This window comes from Lutra lutra, chromosome 3, assembly GCF_902655055.1.
Source record: "Lutra lutra chromosome 3, mLutLut1.2, whole genome shotgun sequence".
In the NCBI taxonomy this organism is placed as follows: Eukaryota; Metazoa; Chordata; class Mammalia; order Carnivora; family Mustelidae; genus Lutra; species Lutra lutra.
This window is the reverse complement of record NC_062280.1, coordinates 169,208,972-169,231,728: the sequence shown is the minus strand read 5'-3', so window position 1 is coordinate 169,231,728 and position 22,757 is coordinate 169,208,972. Positions and strand designations below refer to the sequence as shown.

The 22,757-nt window shown below is 39.7% G+C and overlaps 1 protein-coding gene across 13 annotated transcripts in view; it reads right to left on the bottom strand.

Annotated features, from left to right (window-relative positions):
• Positions 1-22,757, bottom strand: part of LMO7 (LIM domain 7) — a 130,932-nt gene that overhangs the window by 50,341 nt on the left and 57,834 nt on the right. For 7 of the 13 annotated variants that reach the window (XM_047720148.1, XM_047720150.1, XM_047720151.1 and 4 more), the window contains exons 4-7: positions 10,416-10,446; positions 9,514-9,627; positions 5,113-5,311; positions 667-919 (exon numbers count right to left, since the gene is read on the bottom strand). In XM_047720148.1, the coding sequence (XP_047576104.1) occupies positions 667-881 (215 nt within the window). In that variant the 5' untranslated portion in view covers positions 882-919; positions 5,113-5,311; positions 9,514-9,627; positions 10,416-10,446. Of the gene's footprint in view, positions 1-49; positions 335-666; positions 920-5,112; positions 5,312-9,513; positions 9,628-10,415; positions 10,447-22,757 lie in introns of all 13 variants that reach the window. The other 6 variants (XM_047720144.1, XM_047720145.1, XM_047720143.1 and 3 more) reach the window with 1 other exon arrangement.

Sequence of the window (22,757 nt, the reverse complement as noted above, 5' to 3'; positions counted from 1 at the left end):
TATTAAAACCAACATCACAGACACTCTGATCTGGGAGAATTTTTCTGACCTCGTCAGTGCGTACGGCCCAGAGGCTAATGTGTCAGCAGGAGGAAACCTTGGTGAATAAGAGCTACGAGAGGTGGTTTTCGATGTGAAACACTCGGGCCTCTTTTTCACTCGGAATCTACGGTTGGCTAAGTCATCCAAAACTATATCAGGCAACCTTCGTTCATCCTCGGAGTCCGAACCACTTTCAGAACCATACACTTCCTTCTGACCGCAAGTTGCATTTGACAAATCCCACTCTGCTCTGCTAATTTGATGGGAAATTAAAGGACTGTCTGTGTGTCCACTGAGATCAATCAAGACAGGGAAAAAAATGGAAGAAAATAACTGCTCACCATGAACAACAAAAGTCATCTAATCAGCTGAAAGATGTCATTAGGCTAAAGGCATGCATCTAAAATAGAACCGGCTCTTCCTAGGCTGACACTTTAAATGGAAGAAATATCATCAGGATATGCATGACTAGAGATATAGGTAAGAAAAAAATTTTTCATTATTGAAATTTATTAACCATGAAATACATTTTAAGAACCATTCCTTTTCCCATATTTAAAATCCCAGCAAATTCACAAAGCATACTGAATTTTAAAACACCATCATCAGCTTGCATCCCAGTACCTTGGAAATGTTCCATCTGCTTCTGGATACACCGGGCTGGCCCAACTTCTTCTGTTATCCTCATTTTTGTCTGGCTTTTTCTTCCTCAATGGCGCCGGCACATAGGATGGCTGTCTACTTTTATTGGGCAAAAAACGATTGAACGGTAAAGCAGATTTTGGTTCAATGGCTGAAATCCTTCGATAGGACATATCATCTTTATTATAATCCTGCATTTTGGATGTAAATTCAGAATCTGTGTCACTTTCACAACCTATAAAAAAAGCAAGAGAATTTGCTTTATTCTCCAGATCATTTGTCTAACTGAACCCACACAGCAAGCCTGCTTTGTCCTTCCCTTGGAAACCCGGGGCTCTTCTGCTAACTCTGGGGAATATTTTTAGAAATTTGTCATGAAGTTGTGATAAGATCCATTAGGAGGAACTTGCTTTGCATACTGTAGGCGCATGCGCTACATTCTTTTACTGTTGTATAGTCTAAGCAGAAAACGTCCCCATTAACCACTGAATTCCTTCTCTTCCCAATATTCCTTGCCCCTGTGACTTTACATCAAATTTATTGGTGGGACGCAATAAATTTGTAGTGAGTAACACATAGCGGTCGAGTCAAAGATGCCTAAAATGAGATCAAAGAGTCATTCAAGGGAAAGTCTGTAATTTAAAATAAAGTATGCCGTTGTCTCAAATTTCTGTGAGGTGAGAGATAAGGGAGGACATGAAAAGAGAAGCAGAAAGCAAAATATCACAAAGGGGTTAGCCAGATCCTTGTGAGACCTCTAGAAGCAAAAGTCACACATCAGAAAGGAGGCTGGGACTTTAGAAATCAGTTGGTTCAAAGGAATATCAAGTCTCATTCCTAAACGAACACACACAACTCAAGGTTTTTTGAGGGTAGCCATGGAAATATTGGGAACCTTGTGTTTTGATCCCAAATCATTCAAACACAAATTCAAAACAATGTACTTTGACACACCTCAAGGTCAGACAGATACAAATACTGATCTGTTTTTATAAAATAAGTAAGTCTGCTCTTTTTAAAGGAACAGAAAGAAAAGAGGCTACAAAATACTACTAGAGATCCAAGCTGAGTTGTCCCCCTTATCTGCCCTTTTCTTCCTGCTTCTGTGTATCTGTAAAGAAAGTTTGCAAATGTTTCTTGCTTCCCACCAGGGCTCCCTGGGAGCATGGCCTTGCTCCATACCCACGGACCTGAGGACCTGAGAACTGTAGCCTCTCGGCACTAAGAACCCCTATAGAGTTAACCTGTGCTGGAGCCGGTCTGGTCTCCTCTCTCCTGCTCACCAGAAATCTGTACTCAGTAACACTGAGAATAGCCTACAGGAAGTGGTTGAGCACACCCCTGTGAGACCAGGAGGCTGGAACAGGGTAAGGGAGAAAAGGCAGAAAGGGAGGAAGCAGCAGCAGCTATGACCAGGAGGGTGAAGAGTCAGTCTGATGCTTCATTTTTATGATCTCCTAAATATGACATCTTTGGCAAAGAAGAAAGATCTTAAATTTTTTTTAAAAGATTTTTTATTTATTTATTTGACAGAGAGAGATCACAAGCAGGCAGAGAGGCAGGCAGAGAGAGAGGAGGAAGCAGGCTCTCCGCCGAGCAGAGAGCCCGATGCGGGGCTCGATCCCAGGACCCCAAGATCACGACCTGAGCCGAAGGCAGCGGCTCAACCCGCTGAGCCACCCAGGCGCCCCAAGAAAGATCTTAAAGAGTTTTGCCAAAATGTGTACCTGTGAAATTTTTTTTTTTAATATTTTATTCATTTGACAGAGAGAAACTAGGCAGAGAGGCAGGCAGAGAGAGAGGAGGAAGCAGGCTCCCTGCGGAGCAGAGTGACCGATGCGGGGCTCGATCCCAGGACCCTGGGATCATGACCTGAGCTGAAGGCAGAGGCTTTAAACCACTGAGCCACCCAGGCGCCCCTACCTGTGAAATTTTAAACACACAGCGAGATTATTCTACGTTGGAATATTTAAACTTAAAATCTCTTTATTTTTGAGTCCAGTGGAGTTTCCTACAGAGTAGGCAAATATTCTCGATAGAATAAGGGGTTTTATATAAAACCAAGCACCTTGACTCTGCAATGCTGTTAACCTAAAAATATTATCCTAACAGCAGAGATCATTTTGGGATTACAACCAGTACATAGCAGAATTTCAGCACACTGATCACAAAAGTTCGATTATCTGTGCAGCCAGTAGGCTTTTCTTCTCTTCCTCAGTTGTAAGGACTTAGCCTTCCCTTCCACCCTCTTCAAACAAGCTCTGCAACTCCCTCCCCACTATCAGGAAGCAGGGGGACAGTGGCCTTCTGCTTTCTGTCACATGTACCAGGCATCCACTCCAACAAGTATCTGAGGAGAGGACTTTCATTCCACACCATAGGCCCACTGTACAGGAAGCACTGGAAGTCTATTCCCACATGCCCTCAGTCTTTGTGGGCTGGATACATGTAAACGGTGAATGTGTTAGGTTATCCAGTCAGCACAAAGCAAAATAGTGTGTTGAGAATTTCAGCCTCTGCTTTTATAGCTTTAATCACTCAGATGAATTATAAGCTCAGATTCATTTCCTTAAAACTGTGCTGGTCATCTGGGCTATGGAAATGTCAGAGAGCAGACGACAGACAGCAGGCAACCAACGGAGAGCAGACAACCAACAAACACAGCAGTAAATATAAAAGGTTAACTCTTGGGACGCCTGGGTGGCTCAGTTGGTTAAGCAGCTGCCTTCGGCTCAGGTCATGATCCCAGCGTCCTGGGATCGAGTCCCACATTGGGCTCCTTGTTCTGTGGGGAGCCTGCTTCTCCCTCTGCCTCTGCCTGCCACTCTGTCTGCCTGTGCTCGCTCTCTCTCTCTCTCTCTGACAAATAAATAAAATCTTTAAAAAAAAAAAGTTAACTCTTAGATAGCTATTTATTTTTTTAATTTCAAATGTCACTACTGCTCTAAAACCTAAGAATGTGGGGGTTGGTGATACTTAATTTGTTGATTAATTTTCTTTTTCAAAACCAAATCCATCATACATCACTTTTATGTAAAACTACATCAGAACAACAACAAAGGTTGTTGTTGATGACTGTGTGCTGAGTATTTAGGACAAGTATAAGGTACTCTGAGGTACCTCGGAAAAACAAGATGTATAAGTAATGTACAGAGAAAGGGGTAAATATGTGTAAAGCGAACACAGTACAATGTCATGGTAGAACTAGGTGGCCAGAACATGGGTCTTCAACTGTAAAATTCTTTCAACTTTACTGAGGTTTTAAATGTTTTGTAATAAGAACCTTAGGAAAAACAACTAAAAATTTAAATGTGATTATCAATATAACTAGCAAAGTAAAATCCCTAACAATCTAGCACAAATTCATGACCAGAACTCTCAATGTTTTCATGTTGATGGTAGAAGCAAAGAAATTTTACTGGTGGTTTCAATCTACCTAAATTTGAATTGTTAGAGGTACACATAAGAAATTTCTGACACCACCCAATGGCCACTGGAAGAAGACATACACTTAAATAACTGATCAGGATTTTGAAAAAAGGGTCCTCTCATAACAGAGTAACTTTCATTTGCATGTTCTTTCCTCACACCGTCCTGGATTTACTCTGGACTAGAGAAGCAAAAGAGGTTTTCTGGGGCACCTGGGTGGCTCAGTGGGTTAAAGCCTCTGCCTTCAACTCGGGTCATGATCCCAGGGTCCTGGGATCGAGCCCCCGCACTGGGCTCTCTGCTCAGTGGGGAACCTGCTTTCTCCTCTTTCTCTGTCTGCCCGCCTCTCTGCCTACTTGTGATCTGTATGTCAAATAAATAAAGAAAAAAAATAAAAAATCTTTTAAAAAAATTTAAAAAAGAGGTTTTCTAATATCATGCTAGTATGGCTATTTATTTATCAGTTTAGCATAATACTCCATCGTGATAGGTATCAATCTTTTTGGGGAGAGAATTACGGAAATATTCTTCTTGCTTTTCCTTAAGAGAAGTTTTTTATTTTTATCTTTTGGGGAGAAAATTATTCAGGAACTAGAACAGACTTTTATAGACTCTTTCTTTTTTATATGTAAATGTATCAGTGAATAGGCCTTAGAGCACAGATTATTAAACTTGAATCTGGAGAAAAGAGAATGAGGATAGATTATCACTGACTCAACAGGTCTCAATAGTCTCCCCGCTTTCCTCTAAACATGGAAGGATTAAAAAAAAAAAGTGAAAACTATCACCATTCTAGTGGTGATACAGTGAGGAAGGAATGAGAAAGGCAAAGAGAAAGAAAAGGAAAAATAAAACCCTCAATATTCTAGTCTCTGTGAAAATCCACATTTTGGTAAAATGTTTGCCCTAATAGATTTTGCTCCACTTTTCTCCTACCATTCCCAAATTTCTCTTAACATGCAAACACATTAAAAGTAAACAGTCAAAAATGCAACTCACCCTCACGTCCACCTCTCAATGTGATATCAGAAGAGCAGCTTGTGAATGACCTAGACCCCAAGGAGTCCAAGCTTTCGAAGGAATCTTCTCGCTTATGGTTGCCTGGAGAAGTAAGAAATTCTCCACGTTCAGCACACCAGATATCCCCGTAACCACTGTCCCTGCCGCTCCTTTTCAGGCAGCTGGAGTCTTCTAGAGCCTAAAGGAAAAGTTTTTAAAGAAATTATTATAAACTTCCAAAAATGCAATCAGTCTTTACTTGTTTGCAGAGCTCAAGTTGTGCTATTTTTGATAGGGGAGGCAATGAGATTTCTCTGTGAACCATAAAAAGAAAATCTGGCAAAAATCAGAGTATAAATCTGTAAATGTTTTCCCACAATACTTGGCACCTTTGTAACAATAAGGAGATATTTAAAAAAAAAAAAGGAGGCATTCAATATTATTTAATAAATGACTAACATTTATTATTTAAAATGACTATCATTTATTAGATTTAAAAATAATGGGGGAACATTTTAAGAGAAGAAAAGCTAATAATACATTCAAGTGCTAAAGTCAGTGATGATTTATCTGGCAATAAACATGAAAGGAGTCAAAGCAAAAAGCCAACCTTAATTTTGATATCCAAAAGGAAGTAAGTTCATAAGATTATAGTCAGCCTACCTCCAGGAAATATTTGGAGGTTTTATAATGAAGTCACTGTAATTATTATGGTTTCTTTTTTTTTTAATCTTTTTTTTTAATTTATTTTCAGCATAACAGTATTCATTGTTTTTGGACCACACCCAGTGCTCCATGCAGTCCGTGCCCTCTCTAATACCCACCACCTGGTTCCCCCAACCTCCCACCCCCCCACCTCTTCAAACCCTTCAAATTATTGTGGTTTCTTAACAAAAACCTTTAAAAACAGAAAGAAGGGCAGGGGCAGCAAGCACACACCACAGAATTCACTCATCTTCATTGATTACAAAAAACCTAGATCCGCCAAGAAAGCAGACTTGCTTGTGGGTATTCAAAATTTACTTTCTCTGAATCCAAATAAGTAATTGTTTGGCTCATGTAAGACATATATATAGACATGTTGTAACAAACATGATTAGCCATAGGTTTGTAAATTATACAGAACTTCATTTAAAAGCATAATTTGGGGGGAACCTGGCTCATTCAGTGAGGAAAGCGTGTGACTCTTGATTTTGGAGTTTTAAGTTTGACCTCTATGTTGGGTGCAGAGATTATTTAAATGTAAAATCTTTAGAAGATCTGGTATGTAGATATTTTATATATGTTAGATATATTTAGAAGATATATATGTGTATGTGTGTGTGTGTGTGTGTGTATAGCATTATTTTTAATAACATTTCCCTATGAAAATGTTAATAGCAAAATAAAACGACTTTTTAAAATTAGAATTTCAATAAAATTATAAAGTCCTTAGCACTGTCCCAATATATAATAATCAAAGAATATCTATGACTAACTTTTTCCTACAGTGAAGGTGAATTTGTCATTAGCGGACAAATCAGAAATGCTAGCTGCAGATGAGCTAACTACAGAAAGTTTGAAGAATGCCGGAATTCGTAACACCTAGATGTAATATGTGAATCTTGATTAAATCAGAATTCAGATAAAATAAGCCATCAATGAAAGTTGGGAGACAGTTGGCTAATTTTGAATATGGACTTGATATTAGATAGTAGGGAACATTTACTAATTTCCTTCAGTATAACAGACATTGTAGCTACACAGAGGAATACTTTTACTCCTAAGAGATGCTTGCTAAGTTTTCAGAGGTGAGAGATCTGTGATTTACCTTGAAATGATTAAGTAGAAACAAATGAATGGGTAGACAAATAAAGCCCATATTTAGACAAGTAAAGCCCATAAAGGGAAGATTTTAATAGTTGAGTCGGATGACACATATCTAGGTATTTGTTGTACGAGTCTTTCAACTTTCATTTGTGAACATTTTCAACATATGGATAAAGTTGAAAAAAGAATGTGCACAATGCATAATTAGCAGCTGTCCTGGGCACACTTTTGGCTGAGACTGGATCTGTCCATTCTTGGCTCAAGTCTCTGACCAATATATGAAGCACCCTTAAGGTCTAGTGGATTTATGTGAGATTTCATATACATTAGACACCAGATACCCTGGCATTAGGGTTGGCAACCTGCCATGAAAACGTGAGCACCTACAACTTGTATCTCATTTCCAAGGAGATGGGAAAGCTGGGCCTAGTGCTGATACCACCAAAATACTTCTCAAGATATAAAAAGATTTTTATATTTCTGGGAAAATCTTTAGATCCATCAGTTTTCTTAGATAAGTACTTGTTGAATCTCAGAGTCCTTGACACAGAGAGAGATGATTTTTGACCTCATAAAATGTTCAAGTTATTGATGATGAGCCACTTCAGTGATAAAAGAACCTGAGTCTGGCTCTGGTGTCTGGTTTTTACAAGAACTTCCCTCTGACCAGTCACCTAAAATGAGTCACCTCTAGTTTATAAGATGACTCAGGTACGACAGCTTACCAAGTGTGTTTTTTAACTGACACTCTGGTTTGGCCATTAAGCATTATCTATTTCAGCGTGAAACACCTGAACACAGTGACTGTTAACAGAACAGATGCGAAACAGTGACCAGATAGATATATTGACACACTTCTTACGGCCATCCCCATTCCATGATAATGGACTGGAAACAGCTATAGTTTTATCTATGAAAATGTTTTACCTACTCTGGTTTTGACACTAGTGATAGGAAACAGCTTTGAGTAAAGAATTCCCCAGCACAAACGCTGTACTAGGATTGTTCAACCTGAGTCAGACTGCCATAAAAAGAACCAAAGGCTGGAAGAGAGCACTAATACAGGAGCCAAGTCCCATACTATTTTTAACTAGAAGTTTTCTTAGCTGACATAACTGTAAGGCAAGGCTCTGCTCATGTCCCAAGCTACCTCCACCGTCATCCATCACAGTCTTATCCTCTCCCACTGCAGTGACCTATCTGTTCATCTGTTTCCCTCAGACAGTGGTGCTCTAGGAGGATGGCCTTTTGCGAGTGTTCTCCCAACATCTAGAACAATGCTTGTGCAGGATAACTCTAATACCTAGAATTAATTCTTTCAAAAAATTTGAGTGAACGGGGCGCCTGGGTGGCTCAGTGGGTTGAGCCGCTGCCTTCGGCTCAGGTCATGATCCCAGGTCCTGGGTTCGAGCCCCGCGTCGGGCTTTCTGCTCGGCGGGGAGCCTGCTTCCTCCTCTCTCTCTGCCTGCCTCTCTGCTTACTTGTGATTTCTCTCTGTCAAATAAATAAATAAAATCTTTAAAAAAAAAAAAAAACTTTGAGTGAAGTACTATCAACTCTCTCCAATTGAAAAACAATAAAAATCAAGAAGGAATACCTATAATCTCATCTTTCTGCAATGTATGTGGCTGGGCTCAGGCAGAAGTATTTGAAGATCAGAGTCAATGTAAGGCAAGGTGCTCATCTTCATCGTAACATTTCTATCTTCCAATCATGGTAACTAACATTTATTACATCCTTACAGTGTGCCACAGACTAATGTTAAATACCTTCTCAGTACAGTGCCATTTAATCATCAAAAAAATCCATGGAGCAACTACTGTTAATTAGACGGTAGCATATTATTTTAGTTACCTATTTTCTTCTGAGCACTGCAAATTCCCCTGGATCAATATTCCCCTAGAAAACTTAATTTTCCCATTTGGATCTTACAAAAGAAAATTTGCTACAACTGTGGTCAGCCCTAGCACTGGACTCTCCTCAAACAATCCTTAAACATTCAAAAGCTGCCAGACGGACTCCAATATATAAAGGACTAGAAATGTGTCTAGGACAAGATTCTAACTTAAACAAATCCCTTATCATATTCCATGTAACAGCATTTACTGCTCTCCAGGTAAAAGCAGCAATATGGCAGAATCATGCGGAAACTGGAGCATGGGCATTGAAGATATAATGGCCCATGACAAGATATTAAGACAGAGAGACTGAATAAATTCCACACCTGTAATAGTCCTAAAGCACCTCTCTACTACAGGTTGAGTTCCTAATATAGAAAGAGTTAAGTTATATCAAGGGCCTTAGAAAGGAAGCAAATGAGTAGGTCATTGAATTACCTAAAACTAAGAAAGAAATACCTAGACTCACTCACTCCTTGGTGGTAGCGTATAAAACCGGTAACAACCCTTTCTACCCAGCACAATCTAGAGTGGAATAAAGATAATAGGAGCTGCCATATTTGTTAGAAGAGGGGAATAAGGAAGAGGAGAAGTGGAAGGAAATATAGGGAAGGAATATAGGGAGGTGGGGGAAGGAGGAGGAAGTAGTAGTGTTGGGAACAGTAGTCATCTCATCCAGATGTGGTTTCCTTACCTTAGTCAGAGCTTGTCCTAGAAGATTCTCAAATGCTTTCAAATTAAGATAGGGTCCATTATAGTACGGGTTACTTTGTGCTTTTCTTCCCAACCAGTACAATGTTATCAAAACCTTGAAAAATTCCACGAAAACAACAAGATTAGTCTATTTAGTAACTAACTGCAAGTCCAGATGCTGGTTAGCACTCTAGACAGAAGATAGCATATCTATGGAGGCTGAAAAGTAGAGTTTCTTTTAAATTATGTGAAGGAGAAGGATCAGTAATTTTTCTTCGATTTTTCTTCGATTTCTGTCTCTGAGCATGTTCTCAGACCAAAAGCTCAGATCCCAACAGCTATTTGTATACTCTAGCAATACATAAAGGGAGAACATTTATGAAGAAACCGAATTATACTTTAAAAGCAATCAATTTTTCTGACAAACTTTTAGACTGAACCCTTAAAATCAGTAATCCTCACCTTCCTTAATAGGGTACTCTTGTATTTTTTTAAATAAAACATTCACACCTTTAGAAATTCTTCTACTAGGCAGAATGTTAGACATATAACTGCACTGAGCAATTACCCACAGTTCTTAAACATTCAGTCTTTTTCCTTAAAGTCTGATCTGGTGGTTTGACATACTCCTCTAAAGATCCTGAAGTACATTCATTTGTTTTTCCCACCTTACTCACGTATAAGGACCCACCCCCCAGGTCCCACCTCCCCTCTTACCCCCTGACATCAGAGAATATACAATTTAATATTAAATATACTTCGAGTTCCTCACTGCTTGGCTACTGGAAACAATTCCACTAGAAAAAGGATTCACAGCATATCGGATATTTTTAGATCCCACAGCCTTATTACAGAATACATAAGTAAAAAAACATTAATAATGTTCCCTTAAATATAGCTTACATTTTTCACTCTCCTGTCAGTCTCTTCTTGCCTGTAAAGAAAAAAGAAAATGTCTATTAAGTAATATCTATCAGCTTTAAATTATTAAGTAGAAAAAACTCCTTTTTATTCTAATGTTCTATGAATATTATTACCACCTGGACATTCAAAAACCTTCGACTGCATATTATCCATCAGAATTTTTCCATGTTCACTGATTTCATGAAATAGAATGGTCCATTTTCTATAAAAAGCAAGGCTGTCTTTTTCTCATTTTTTTCATTAGTCTGATTTTTTTTAACACACCATTTGCATTTTTTGTATTTTCATTTTAAGCAGTGTTTTAAACCCATCCAAAAGTGGGGCAGGTCAGTGTGCCTCATGGCACAAAAATGGAGAAAAGGCAAAAACCTTAAAGAGCGGGGCGGGGGTGAGGTGGGGTGCGGAGTTTCTCATGGAGTTTTCTTTTCCATTGTCCATGGGTTTTTCACCCAAATTCCTCAGAGCAAAATGCTCAGAGATCAAGGTCCTGCAGATGTTGAGAATTACGGTTTTAAAAATGGCCATGAATCTCTCTGCCTGAAGAGATTTCACTCTGTCACAAGAATCATGAGTTTTCTCCCGCACCTATGAAAGGGCATGACATTTATGTGAGAAGGTAAAAGGAAGCAGATGTCACCTCAGTGTTGAAGAAGCAACATCAGTTAACTAACAAGAGGCCACCCTAAACTAATGTGCTTCCTGTCATGAGACAGACTGAAGCAGGATCATTGCTAATTCAGAGGCTGGAGAAGCCAGAACTAGATAAACTTTCTGGCCTAAAAGTCTGTAAGTATTATATTTTCCACATAAAATGTATATACATATATGTCATATGTACATAGAAGAGATATAAAATACATATCTAACATATAAGACCTGAACACAGAAAAGTAAAAGGGGAGAGAATGCGCACACAAACATTTAACTTAACTTTTAAAGAATCAGTGAGACGGCTACAGCCATTCCTTTCCAGAAAACAAACATGAAGTGAAATGGACTTTAGAACAACATGCACCTCCTATCTACCCCAAAACAGGACAAAAATAAAATCTATGGGTTCTTACACTACTGCGGAAATGTAAATTTATGTAATGACTTTAACCTTTAATCCACCTGGTGATAATTACAAAAGCTGAGTATATGCATATTCTACACACAGGAACTCCAATCCCTGGTATACACCTGAGATTATAATACAGCAGAAATGCTGGAATGCATGGCTGTAGCTGGGATTCAGCAGAAATGCTCACATATATTCACCAAAAGTCATATATGAGAAGGTTGATGGAAGCACCCTTCATAATAGAATAAACTGGAAACTGAACATAGGTCGTTAACAATAGAATGGCTGGGGTGCCAGGGTGGCTCAGTGGGTTAAAGCCTCTGCCTTCAGCTCAGGTCATGATCCCAGGGTCCTGGGATCAATCCCCGCATTGGGCTCTCTGCTTAGCAGGAAGCCTGCTTCCCTCTCTTTCTCTCTGCCTGCCTCTCTGCTACTTCTGATGTCTGTTAAACAAATAGATAAAATCTTAAAAAAAAAAAAAATAGAATGGCTAAATCAGGGAATACCCACAATGAAACATTATGTGGCCATAAGAATGAACAAGCTGCAACTACACGTGACTATACGATTCAGTCTAGCAATGAGAAGCAAAAGCGACCAGACAAAAACAATACAGATTGTAATTTTCACTCACAGGAAGTAAAAAACCAAAGATACAGTGTTAGAAGAGCGGTTACCCTTGTGGGGAAGGATGGTGGAAGGATTAGAACAAATAAGAGGACACTGATACTTCTCTTCATTTTGATCTGGAAGCTGACTACCCACCTGCGTTCTGTCTCTGAAGTCTTTGAAGATTTATTTATTTATTTATTTATTTAACAGAGAGAGAGAGAGAGAGAGAGAGAGAGAGAGAGATCACAAGTTGGCAGAGAGGCAGGCAGAGGGGGAGGGGGAAGCAGGCTCCCCGCTGAGCAGGGAATCCAATGCGGGGCTTGACCTAGGACCCTGAGACCATGACCTGAGCTGCAAAGGCAGAGGCTTTAACCCACTGAGCCACCCAGGTGCCCTGACCTCTGAAGTCTTTGAATAGTACACTTGTAATGTGTAACTTTAATATGTGTATATTATACTCCAAAAAAAGTAAATTAAAAGAATAAACTGTACAGCTTAAGTGCTCAAATCATAGCTTATCTCCTAAGTAAAAGAAAATCACCTTGTAAAAATCAACATTTAATTTTGGAAGTAGTTAATGGAGGGGGAATCACTAAAAACTGACCATAAAAAATAGCACATAGAGTTGTAAAATAGATAGCTTCTTTTTAGAAGAATGATCAGCATACACACCTCAGAAATTAAATTAGCCAAAGCACATAAGAACCTTTAATACTCAATTCAAAGGACAGACTATGCTGAAAATTGCCATTCTGTTGAAAGTGGGACGATTTGAGTCAAATGTTATCGTAAGCACACTAAGGGCAAAAGAATAACAGAGGGCTCTTGAACCCGTGACCTCCTTTCCACATCCCCCCATAAAGGTTTCTATTCCAACACACTCCTTTACCACTTACTTTTTATTACAATAAAATAATCATTATAAATATATATGGTCTATTCTGTAATAAACAAAATAAGCAGTAACCTGGGCACTGCAACTTTTCACACACTTTACATTCCCTTCTAAGTATGAGCATTTATAATGTGTTCTTGAACACAATGACACATCAGCCAGCCAAATTCGTATCCTGTCACTGAAATGCAATGACAGGAATTCAAGTTGTCAATGATTTGCGGGAGTCAACAGAGGCCACTCTCCGACACAGAACAAACACATCCCACTGGATGGAAGTCAGTAACCATGTGGCTTCTTTACCTACTGTGGCCATTGGGCACAAACCCAAACCCCAAAGCCTTTCAAATAGAACAGGCTTGTGGGGAAGCTCATGCTAACACAGACTTTCCATGAGCCAGCCAAGTCAATGCCCAACACAAGAGAACCAAAAATAAGGCAGCCCAATCTCAGAGCTGGCTAATTCCTCCATAAACATTTCAAGAGTGAACATGCTGTCGGGCCATGTTTAAGAGAATGGGCTTCCGGTCAGATCTTGATCCTGCTAACTATGTTCATCTGAGCAATTTGACACTCAAAAACTTCCATTTCCTTCTGATGATACTGAGAAGAATGCTCCCCAGTTTAGTAGACTAGGAGGAAATGTCCACAGTACTTAAGAGAATCCCCAGCCTCATGGTAAGTGCTCATGAAGAAGCAGTCATCGCTAGACCAGAAACATGTGAGGGCAGGGCCCACTTACCACGCTGCACACAAATGCTTCCTTGTGAAGCCATGCTGAACCCAAATATTTAAAATTGCAACCAGGCTCTCGGATACTCCCTATCTCTCATCTCTGCTCTATTTTTGCACTTCTGTCTACTGCATGCATTCCTTATGACTCTCCTCCACCAGAATGTGCTTTTGTGTCCTGCCATCTCCCAGGTGTCCTAAGACAGGTCTACCACCTGGCAACCACGTAATATTTATTAACAATGCTTAGCACAGTGCATGGTACACAAATGCTCTCAAATACTGACTGAATACATTTATTTAGCTTGCAGAAATGTAAGCAAGCAAGAGAAAACCTAAAATCATAAAAGCTCAGGTGATTCCTCATAAATATGCATGATGTCACAGAACAGTTAAATAGCACTACCTTGCTTAAAACATACCCAATGGACTTTAATTGTATTGGTACCCATAATGGGGTTACTTTCTTAAAAGACTACCTTTAAAATTGCAACAAAGGGGACTTCTTTACAACTGTACATCAATAAGTCAAAAAAAAAAGGCAGAGATTCAAAAACAAAAAGACCAACTTCAGAGTGCTAAGGACAAAGATGAAGGGCTAGTCTCTGCAACGAAAAGCTTCCCAGCAGAGCTCTGAAAGACAAGAGCCAAGGAATCTAAACCTTCCTTGAAACCCAAATTTACCATAAAAAGAGATAGAGATGAAACATTAACAGTTTCCAAAAATGACTACATTGAATATGTTGCCAGCCTTCTCATACACTAATTTTTAATACTGAATTTATAATATTCAGAAAAATCACAAGTATAACATAGGTATAATCTTCCACTGTTAATAGTTCTGATCATTTCTTCGCAACCTGACAAAGGGCCAGAAAATATATACCCATACAGACCTCTGAACCTTTTGCCAGAGATCAGGGAGAAAAGAGGCACAAACTTACAAGTGAGCCCATCAGTGAACACATTCATCTGTAATTACCTTATCCTAATAGGTTCTGGTATACTTCGCACCAGGAAGCTCTAGGTCTCACTCCACCTTTCCTTATCGGAAGCTATTTTAAAATACTAGTACAAATCATCAATCAAGAGGACCACCTTTAAGCAAAGGGAAATAAAATCCACGTCAATGGGGGCACCTGGGTGGCTCAGTGGGTTAGGCCTCTGCCTTCGGCTCAGGTCATGATCTCAGGGTCCTGGGATCAAGCCCCGCATCGGGCTCTCTGCTCAGCAGGGAGTCTGTTTCCTCCTCTCTCTCTGCCTGCCTCTCTGCCTGCTTGTGCTGTCTGTCAAATAAATAAATAAAATCTTTAAAAAAAAAAAAATCCACGTCAATGTTCTAGCTCTCTTGCAGAGATCCCCAGGGCTGGGTTCTTCCACAAAGAGCCAGCTTGGCGAAGGGGCCATGTTCTGGGGTCTCACTTCTGGGTACAAATTCTGACTCCACTATGACTAGTCCTGAGAACTCAGTCATGCACTGAAGTCTCCTAGTCTCACCTAGGAACAACATACCAGTCTTGCTGGGATTAAATGAGAAATTTAAGAGGTGCTTAACTGAAACAGATCACATAATGGAGACATTTCAAAACTATCCTCCAATTATCCATCTCAAACAAACAGTGTGGGGGAAGAGAAATGGCCAGAGGACAGTCCACACATAATATCTTTCCCTGGAAGAGACATTTCTGTGAAGCACAATCCAAGACACTCTCATGTTATGCTTTCTTTGCCCTCTTGCCATGGAAAGCTTTGAACGAGAAAGTATTTCTAGAATAAGTTCAAACAAAGGTCAAGACAAACTGCTGTGGTATTATCATCACTGGCCAAATATCCATATTGGCATCAAGCCAGCCCTCTTCATCCATCCTTTTTCTAACAGAAACTGCCTTGGCCAACCCTCAAATTCTCCAAATGCTAAAAATCACGGGGCGGGGTTGGGGGGGTGGTGGGAAGGTGCCTACATGGCCAAAATCTATTCCCCAAATATCTGATAGCATAGTTTGGAAACAAAGGATGAGATTATAGTTTTATTATAGCTTGGGGTAGCCAGTTGTGTTCTAAGGCTTCATCAAAAGTATTTCCAAATACCTTCTGTTTATGGGAAGAGCTAACCACCACCCCCCACCCCCACCCACAGGCATGGGCCCACCCACCACAGCCCTCCCCATCATCCCTGCTGCTAGACTGCAGAGCACTGGAGCGTGCCTGACTCATGGTCTTATCTGTGGAGTCAGCCACAGGCCTGCACTCAACGTGTTTACGTAGAAGTTACTTAAAGGCACTCACAGAGCCAGTCCAGCAGATCAAGGACCAAGAGACAGGGATTTTTCCACCAAATCAGGTAAAATTTTGTAGTTTTAAACACCTACCTACTTCTCTATCTTCCTCTTCCATATCTCCACACACCTTTTCTTCAAGCTACCAACTTCCTCATTTACAACAGTGAAAGGTCCAATCTCCTCAGCTCTCCCACAATATCATAATCCCCAAAGAACTGAATATTCCATGCTCCAAAATCATCTTTCCTCCCCAAATCTCAACCCCCATCCTCTCCAAGCCTTCACCAACTGGTAAAGTTAAAATACAGTTGTCTTACTGAATCATCAAGGAACATGATTAAAAATTCATGCTGGAACGTCTTCTAGACTGGCAATATTTTTGCCTCAGGTACCACAGGGGGAGACCTCCCCACATCCTGATAGGAAGAATGAGAAGTGTGGTCCCACCTGCCACTCCTTCAAGCGTCTCTGGTTAACAAGGAATCTGGAATTCTATATGGGGCTCAAGTACAGCTTCCTACCCCACCCATCTCTTCCCTGCCATACATACTCAACCTTCTTTCGACCCCTAATCCTACGGCCCCCTAGTCCTCCTTTCTTGGCCCAGAATCAACTTCCACCTTGTGCCTCAGAACAACTGCAACTCACTGGGTGATTTTTGTCCCCAGGCATCCGCTTCCTGAGGCGACTTCCCAGAATGAGTAAGACTGGGGGTTCCTGCTAGGGACCCAACCCTTCTAGAGTTAGTCTGGCCCCGCCCTCCATGGCACAGCTGACCTGAATGTTGCCTCTTTGGAAACTGGGCTGATGTTAGAGAAACTGGACTCACAAGATACTTGGTGGCTCTCCAAGCCACTAAGTGATCTCTGCCCTCCAGTTGTTGCTAATGAAGTCTGGCCACCTGTTCACAACCTTAAAAATATTTCAAGAAATGAGGCCCTGAGTCATGATTTCATAAACAGTCACAAGCAGAAGTGTGTGGACCGCATCTGCTTTCAATCTGTCAGATTGAAAGGGGGGAGGCACATGTGCGGGAGTAGGAGACGGCAGAGACAAGTCGAAGCAGATGTCTCCTCATGACAGCGGTGGCATCATTTTTATATCTGCAACAAGACGGTTGCCTCTACAAGGTAGCAAAGAGAGAACTCTGAGCAATCCTAAAGGGTACTAAGTGAAAGTATTCAGAAACGTAACAAATAACTTCTAACACTACCATCTGAGGAAATGGCTTGTTTTTATTCCAAATGCAGGAATCAAAGAAGCAACGTAGGAACCGATCAAATAATGGTTTTTTTCTACTAACAGAAGCTCTATTTTTCTATTAATGGAAACTCACCCACTGCATTACTTAATTTAGAGCAAATACCACCACCTTTCTCGAATGACCGCGTCAAGCAGGGGGAAGAGACCTGTGTATAACAAGTTCAAGAAGAATTCTTAGAATACTCCACTTATTCTTTCCTTCTCTCCAAGTAAGCTGCATTTAAAAAAATGAAATTCTTCCTTTCCTCCCACCTTCATCCCTAAAAATGAAACTGCATTCCATTGGACAATCTTCCGGCAATGTTAGACAATCTATGTGACTCATAGATTTTCATCTCCCATAGTTGCAAAATGCAGGTCTACCTGAATGTGGAAACTGTACAAATGATTCTTGGGAAAACAGCATGAAACCTGGAGGTAATTAGTGAGCACAAAGAGATAAACTCGTGCTTTCTGAACTTACCTATGTGAGAAAAAAATCTTGGAAATTCAATAGTTTTTACCCTAGCAATATAAAATGCTTTTTTCCCCCAAACATGACAATCAAGTAAGTACCTCTTGTTAAAAATAATTTATTAAATTTCACACACTCCCACACGCTACTAAGAATAGCTAAGTTTCACTTAAAGGGAAAGGAAGAAAACTGTATGCCTCCAAAGACTGACATTGCTTCAAAAATGACACTGAAGCTGAAAGGTGAGCTTTCTCTAACTCTCAAAACTGCAGATTCTTTGTAATTCTCTTCTACTTGATGGAATGTTTGCTATCACATGCAACTGATTTCACACTGGAAACTCACACATGTACATTCCCTGTTCTACTGCAACCCCAAAACAGGCAATTCTCAATGTGGGGCTGAGTACCCATCATGTATGCTGTGTACTAAATGGAATTACACATTCAACTATATCAAATGTATTGGGGAGAGGCTAGAGAGGATGTCAACTACAGACAGACCCATCGTTTTACTTCTGTAGGTAACAATGCAAGGTAACAGCAGCAACGAAAATAGGGAGTTTTGGTTTCAGACATTAAGTTTGAGACACTTAACAAAGTAGAAATGGTAAGTAATTGGTAATTAGACACAGAAGTAAGATGTTCAAGCTAGGAATCTAGGTTGGAGATATAATCTGGGGAACTGTCAGCACAGAGAAGAAATGTAAGGTCATAATGCTAAAATAATATCACCTAGAAAATAAAGGTAGATGAGAAGATATCTAGGGACTGAGTTCTGGAAAACCCAACACGTAAGGGTTAAGAAGTAGAGGAGAAACCAGCAAAGCAGATAGGCCCATCCCATGTGATAGGGACAGAGGTATGTCAGGGGTAAGGGAAGAAAGTAGAGGAGACAAAAAGGTCAAAAAATACTGTTGAGAGCAGAGCTAAGGAATTGCTACCAGATTATTCTTAAATCCTTATAGTATCTAACACATATACCCACGATGACTAAATTATTGGTTTGCTTCTCCTCAAAGGAGGGAAGAGAATGAACTGTCAACAAAAATCTTGTCAAAACCACTGATGTCCCAAAGATACAATTTAGGAGAATACTGAACTACATATCTCAGGTGTCCTTCCAGATGCTCAAACCCATGCTCAACGTCAATATGAATATCAACGATAAGCATCAATCTTCTAGTATCATGCTACTGGAATGTGCTAGGTGAGGTACTTTCAAAGTCAGTGTCTCTCAAACTGTGTACCATGAGAAGATGGTAAAAATTTAATAGGATTTAAAGTGGAAAATTTTGCAAAGTATTGTGTATTTTCTTCTCAAGTAAACACAATAACCAACTCAAGTTCTGAGAAGACCTGCCACAAGAGAGCCGTTTCACTTAAAGTTGGAAAGTTTTTTTCATATGTTTTGGCATGACTGTTACTGAAATATTAAGAGACACTGGTATCATGAAGTATTTTGGAGTTGTGTTCTGTTTTAAGCTCACTTTATGCTCAATTACATAATGTACATTAAAATAATTGCCTTTATTAAGTCCTTCATATTATTCATTATATTGATTATTATACATTATCTCCTTTAATCCCCAGAACCATCTAATGATTAGTAAGTAGAAAATTGGGACTCCAAAGGCTTAATACTTTCCCAGAGTCATAAAACTATTAAGACTTGATGTGATCCATACTTTTCAGAAATTAAAATCCGTAGACCAAGACCATGTTTTAGTATTAGTGTAGTCACACTTTCCACCATTATGTATTTTTTAAATAATTCATTTCTTTCCTAATTCTGAAAAAATAATTGTCTCTATATTATCCTGAAATCGGTTTCTCGATATTCTCTCAAAGTGTTGGCTCAAAACCCACTTATGGCAATAACTATATCTGAGTAAATCTGCCTTCCAGAGACAACATCAGAAGCTCCCCATTATCAAATTTTCGATAAGAGTTTAGCTATGTGTTCCACTGCCTTGAACATAAAACCCATTATGGGATTCCACACATGGAAAACTGCCAGAGCACTTTATAGAAGACTTCTAAGTAAATGAAATATATCACAATAATTCTCAGAGCAAGAGAATAACTGCCAAATATAGATTTCCTGTACTTTACCACCGCTAAGCCTTCATGAATAGTTTTTTGTAAGACAAGTACTCATCAACTATAAATAAGATTATAAATTAAGCACAAATGAGATGAAATGAGAAAATCTTTTGTCTCCTAAAGGCAACTTTTCCTATATTAAGAAAAGCTGGATCTACCTTTAGGTTTTTGAAAATTAAGGAATATGTATATGCCAGGTGTAAGGAAAGAAGGTAGAGGGGACAAAAAGTATATATAGCATTTTTTTACTTTTTGGGTCAAAATATATATATGTGTGTATATATACATATATATATAATATAGTAATTTTTGACCTTTATAGGTCAAAAGTATATAGTATTTTTTAAAGCATATAGTATTTTCTTGACTTTTTGACCTGTATATAAAGATTTATTTATTCGAGAGAGATAGAAGCTGTATCTCCAATGAGCATGGAGCCCCAGTCAGAGGACTTAATCTCATGATCCTAAAACCATGACCTGAGCTGAAATCAAGAGTTGGATGCCTGAGCCACGCAGGTGTATCAACGGAGATATATTTAAAGTGCCTAGCATGTAAAAACTTATTTCCTGGGGCACCTGGGTGGCTCAGTGGGTTGAGGCCTTTGCCTTCAGCTCAGGTCATGGTCTCAGGGGCCTGGGATCAAGCCCCAAACCGGGCTCTCCACTCAGCGGGAAGCCTGCTTCCTCCTCTCTCTCTCTCTGCCTGCCTCTCTGCCTACTTGTGATCTGTCAAATAAATGAATAAAATCTTTAAAAAAAAAAAAACTTATTTCCTTTCTGATACACATGAACATTCCTGGCAGCAAAGCATGAGAGCATATAAATTATTAGTAAGCTATCACACTGCTAATTCCTCAGCTGTAATTTATGCTAAAGGTGCTATGTGTGCGTATAGTACAATTCCATATTATCAAAGTAATACATACTACTTATTCAAGCTACACATTCAAAAGTCTCCATATTGCTTAGAAGTAAATTATTCTCCCTTGCCTCTATCTAACACTTGTTTCAAAATTTTAAATTTCCATTTCCACTATGGGAAAAATTAGCACTACTTCCCCTCCCAAAAAATCCCTATCCCAATTTTATCATTTTAGTCCTAAATTTTGCCTGTTTTAGATAAGCCCTTCTTTATCTAATTTACTGGAGCAATTCCAAGATAGAAAAAAAAAACCTTAATTTTTCACAATTTTAATTAATCCAAAGTTTAATGGAAGCAATATAAATTTAGAGCAGGGAGAGTGTCTCAACCTTGGCAGCATTACTGTTTTGAACCGGATAGTTCCTTATTGTGGGGGAATTATACTGTGCATGTAGGGTGTTGAACAGCATTCCTGGCCTTACCCACTTGATACCAGGAGCACTCCACTCACACCCGCCATGACAATCAAAAATGTCTCCAGACATTGCCAAATGTCCCCTGGGGGGCAAAACCACCCATGGTTGAGTGAGAGCCACTGTTTTGGAGGATCTAAGATTTCGAAAAAAGCACACTCAAGGTTCCCATGGGTTGAAAATTAGTGGAAAGTGTCATCTAATGACTGCTATCTAGAAAAAGATATCAAGTGTGATCGATGCAAACAGCCAAGCAATGACTAAACACCTGAGAAGTTCATGAAAAACATACTATGAGATCCAAGGGCAAGACCTAAATCGGTGCCTGCATGGTAACAGACACTTAGCAAATATATACCAAATGCTCAAAGAATTACGAACTAGTATAATTTAGGAGCTCAGAGTTCTCATTACCCTGGAAAAATCCATTCAAGCTTGCTTATCCTTCATATTTAAAGTGGTAAATAATGCATCAGATCTTCATGTTCTCTATCACAGTCATATAAAACCATGTCCTACTAAGTCTGACCAATTTAGACGGCCCTCCAATTAAACCTTATTTAAGCCATTATTGAGTAATAAGTGAGGTCCCATTTTTCATACAATCCAGAATGGTTAGGTACATTCTTTTTTTTTTTAAGATTTTATTTATTTATTTGACAGACAGAGATCACAAGTAGGCAGAGAAGCAGTCAGAGAGAGAGGAGGAAGCAGGCTCCCTGCTCAGCAGAGAGCCCGATGCGGGGCTCGATCCCAGGACCCTGGGATCATGACCTGAGCTGAAGGCAGAGGCTTTAACCCACTGAGCCACCCAGGCGCCCCGGTTAGGTACATTCTTTAAAGATTTTTTTATTTATTTATTTGACAGAGAGAGATCACAAGTAGGCAGAGAGGCAGGCAGAGAGAGAGGAAGGGAAGCAGGCTTCCTGCTGAGCAGCGAGCCCAATGCGGGACTTGATCCCAGGACTCTGGGATCATGACCTGAGCCGAAGGCAGCGGCTTAACCCACTGAGCCACCCAGGCGCCCCTGGTACATTCTTTAAAATACATCTGTATATAAAATATATTGTGTATTGCTCTTTCATAGTGTACAAATTATTGATTTTCCTAGTTAAAACACAAATATTCCATCTCTAATTATTTTTTGTTCACAATATTGATAATTTGAGTACTACCACAGACTGAATAACTAACATCCCCTTCCCCCAAAATGTTCACATCCTAATCCCTTGAATCTGCAAATGTTACCTTACATGGCAAGAAGGATTTTGCAGGTTAAGGATTTTGAGATGAGGAGATATCCTGGATTGTCAAGTTGGCCCCTAAGGGTCAAGTATCCTGATGAGAGGAAGGCTTGACGACTACAGGAGAAGGGGATGGGACCACAGAGGCAGAGACTGCAATGAGGCAGCCAGCAGCCAAGGAATGCCTGATGTCTCTAGAAGTCAAGAGGTGAAGAACAGATTCTCCCTCTAGAGTCTCAAGAAGGAACCAGACAAGCTGGCACCTTGATTCTAGCCCCTGAAGACTAATTTTAAACATATGACTTCCAGAACCATAAAAGAATATATTTGTGTTGCT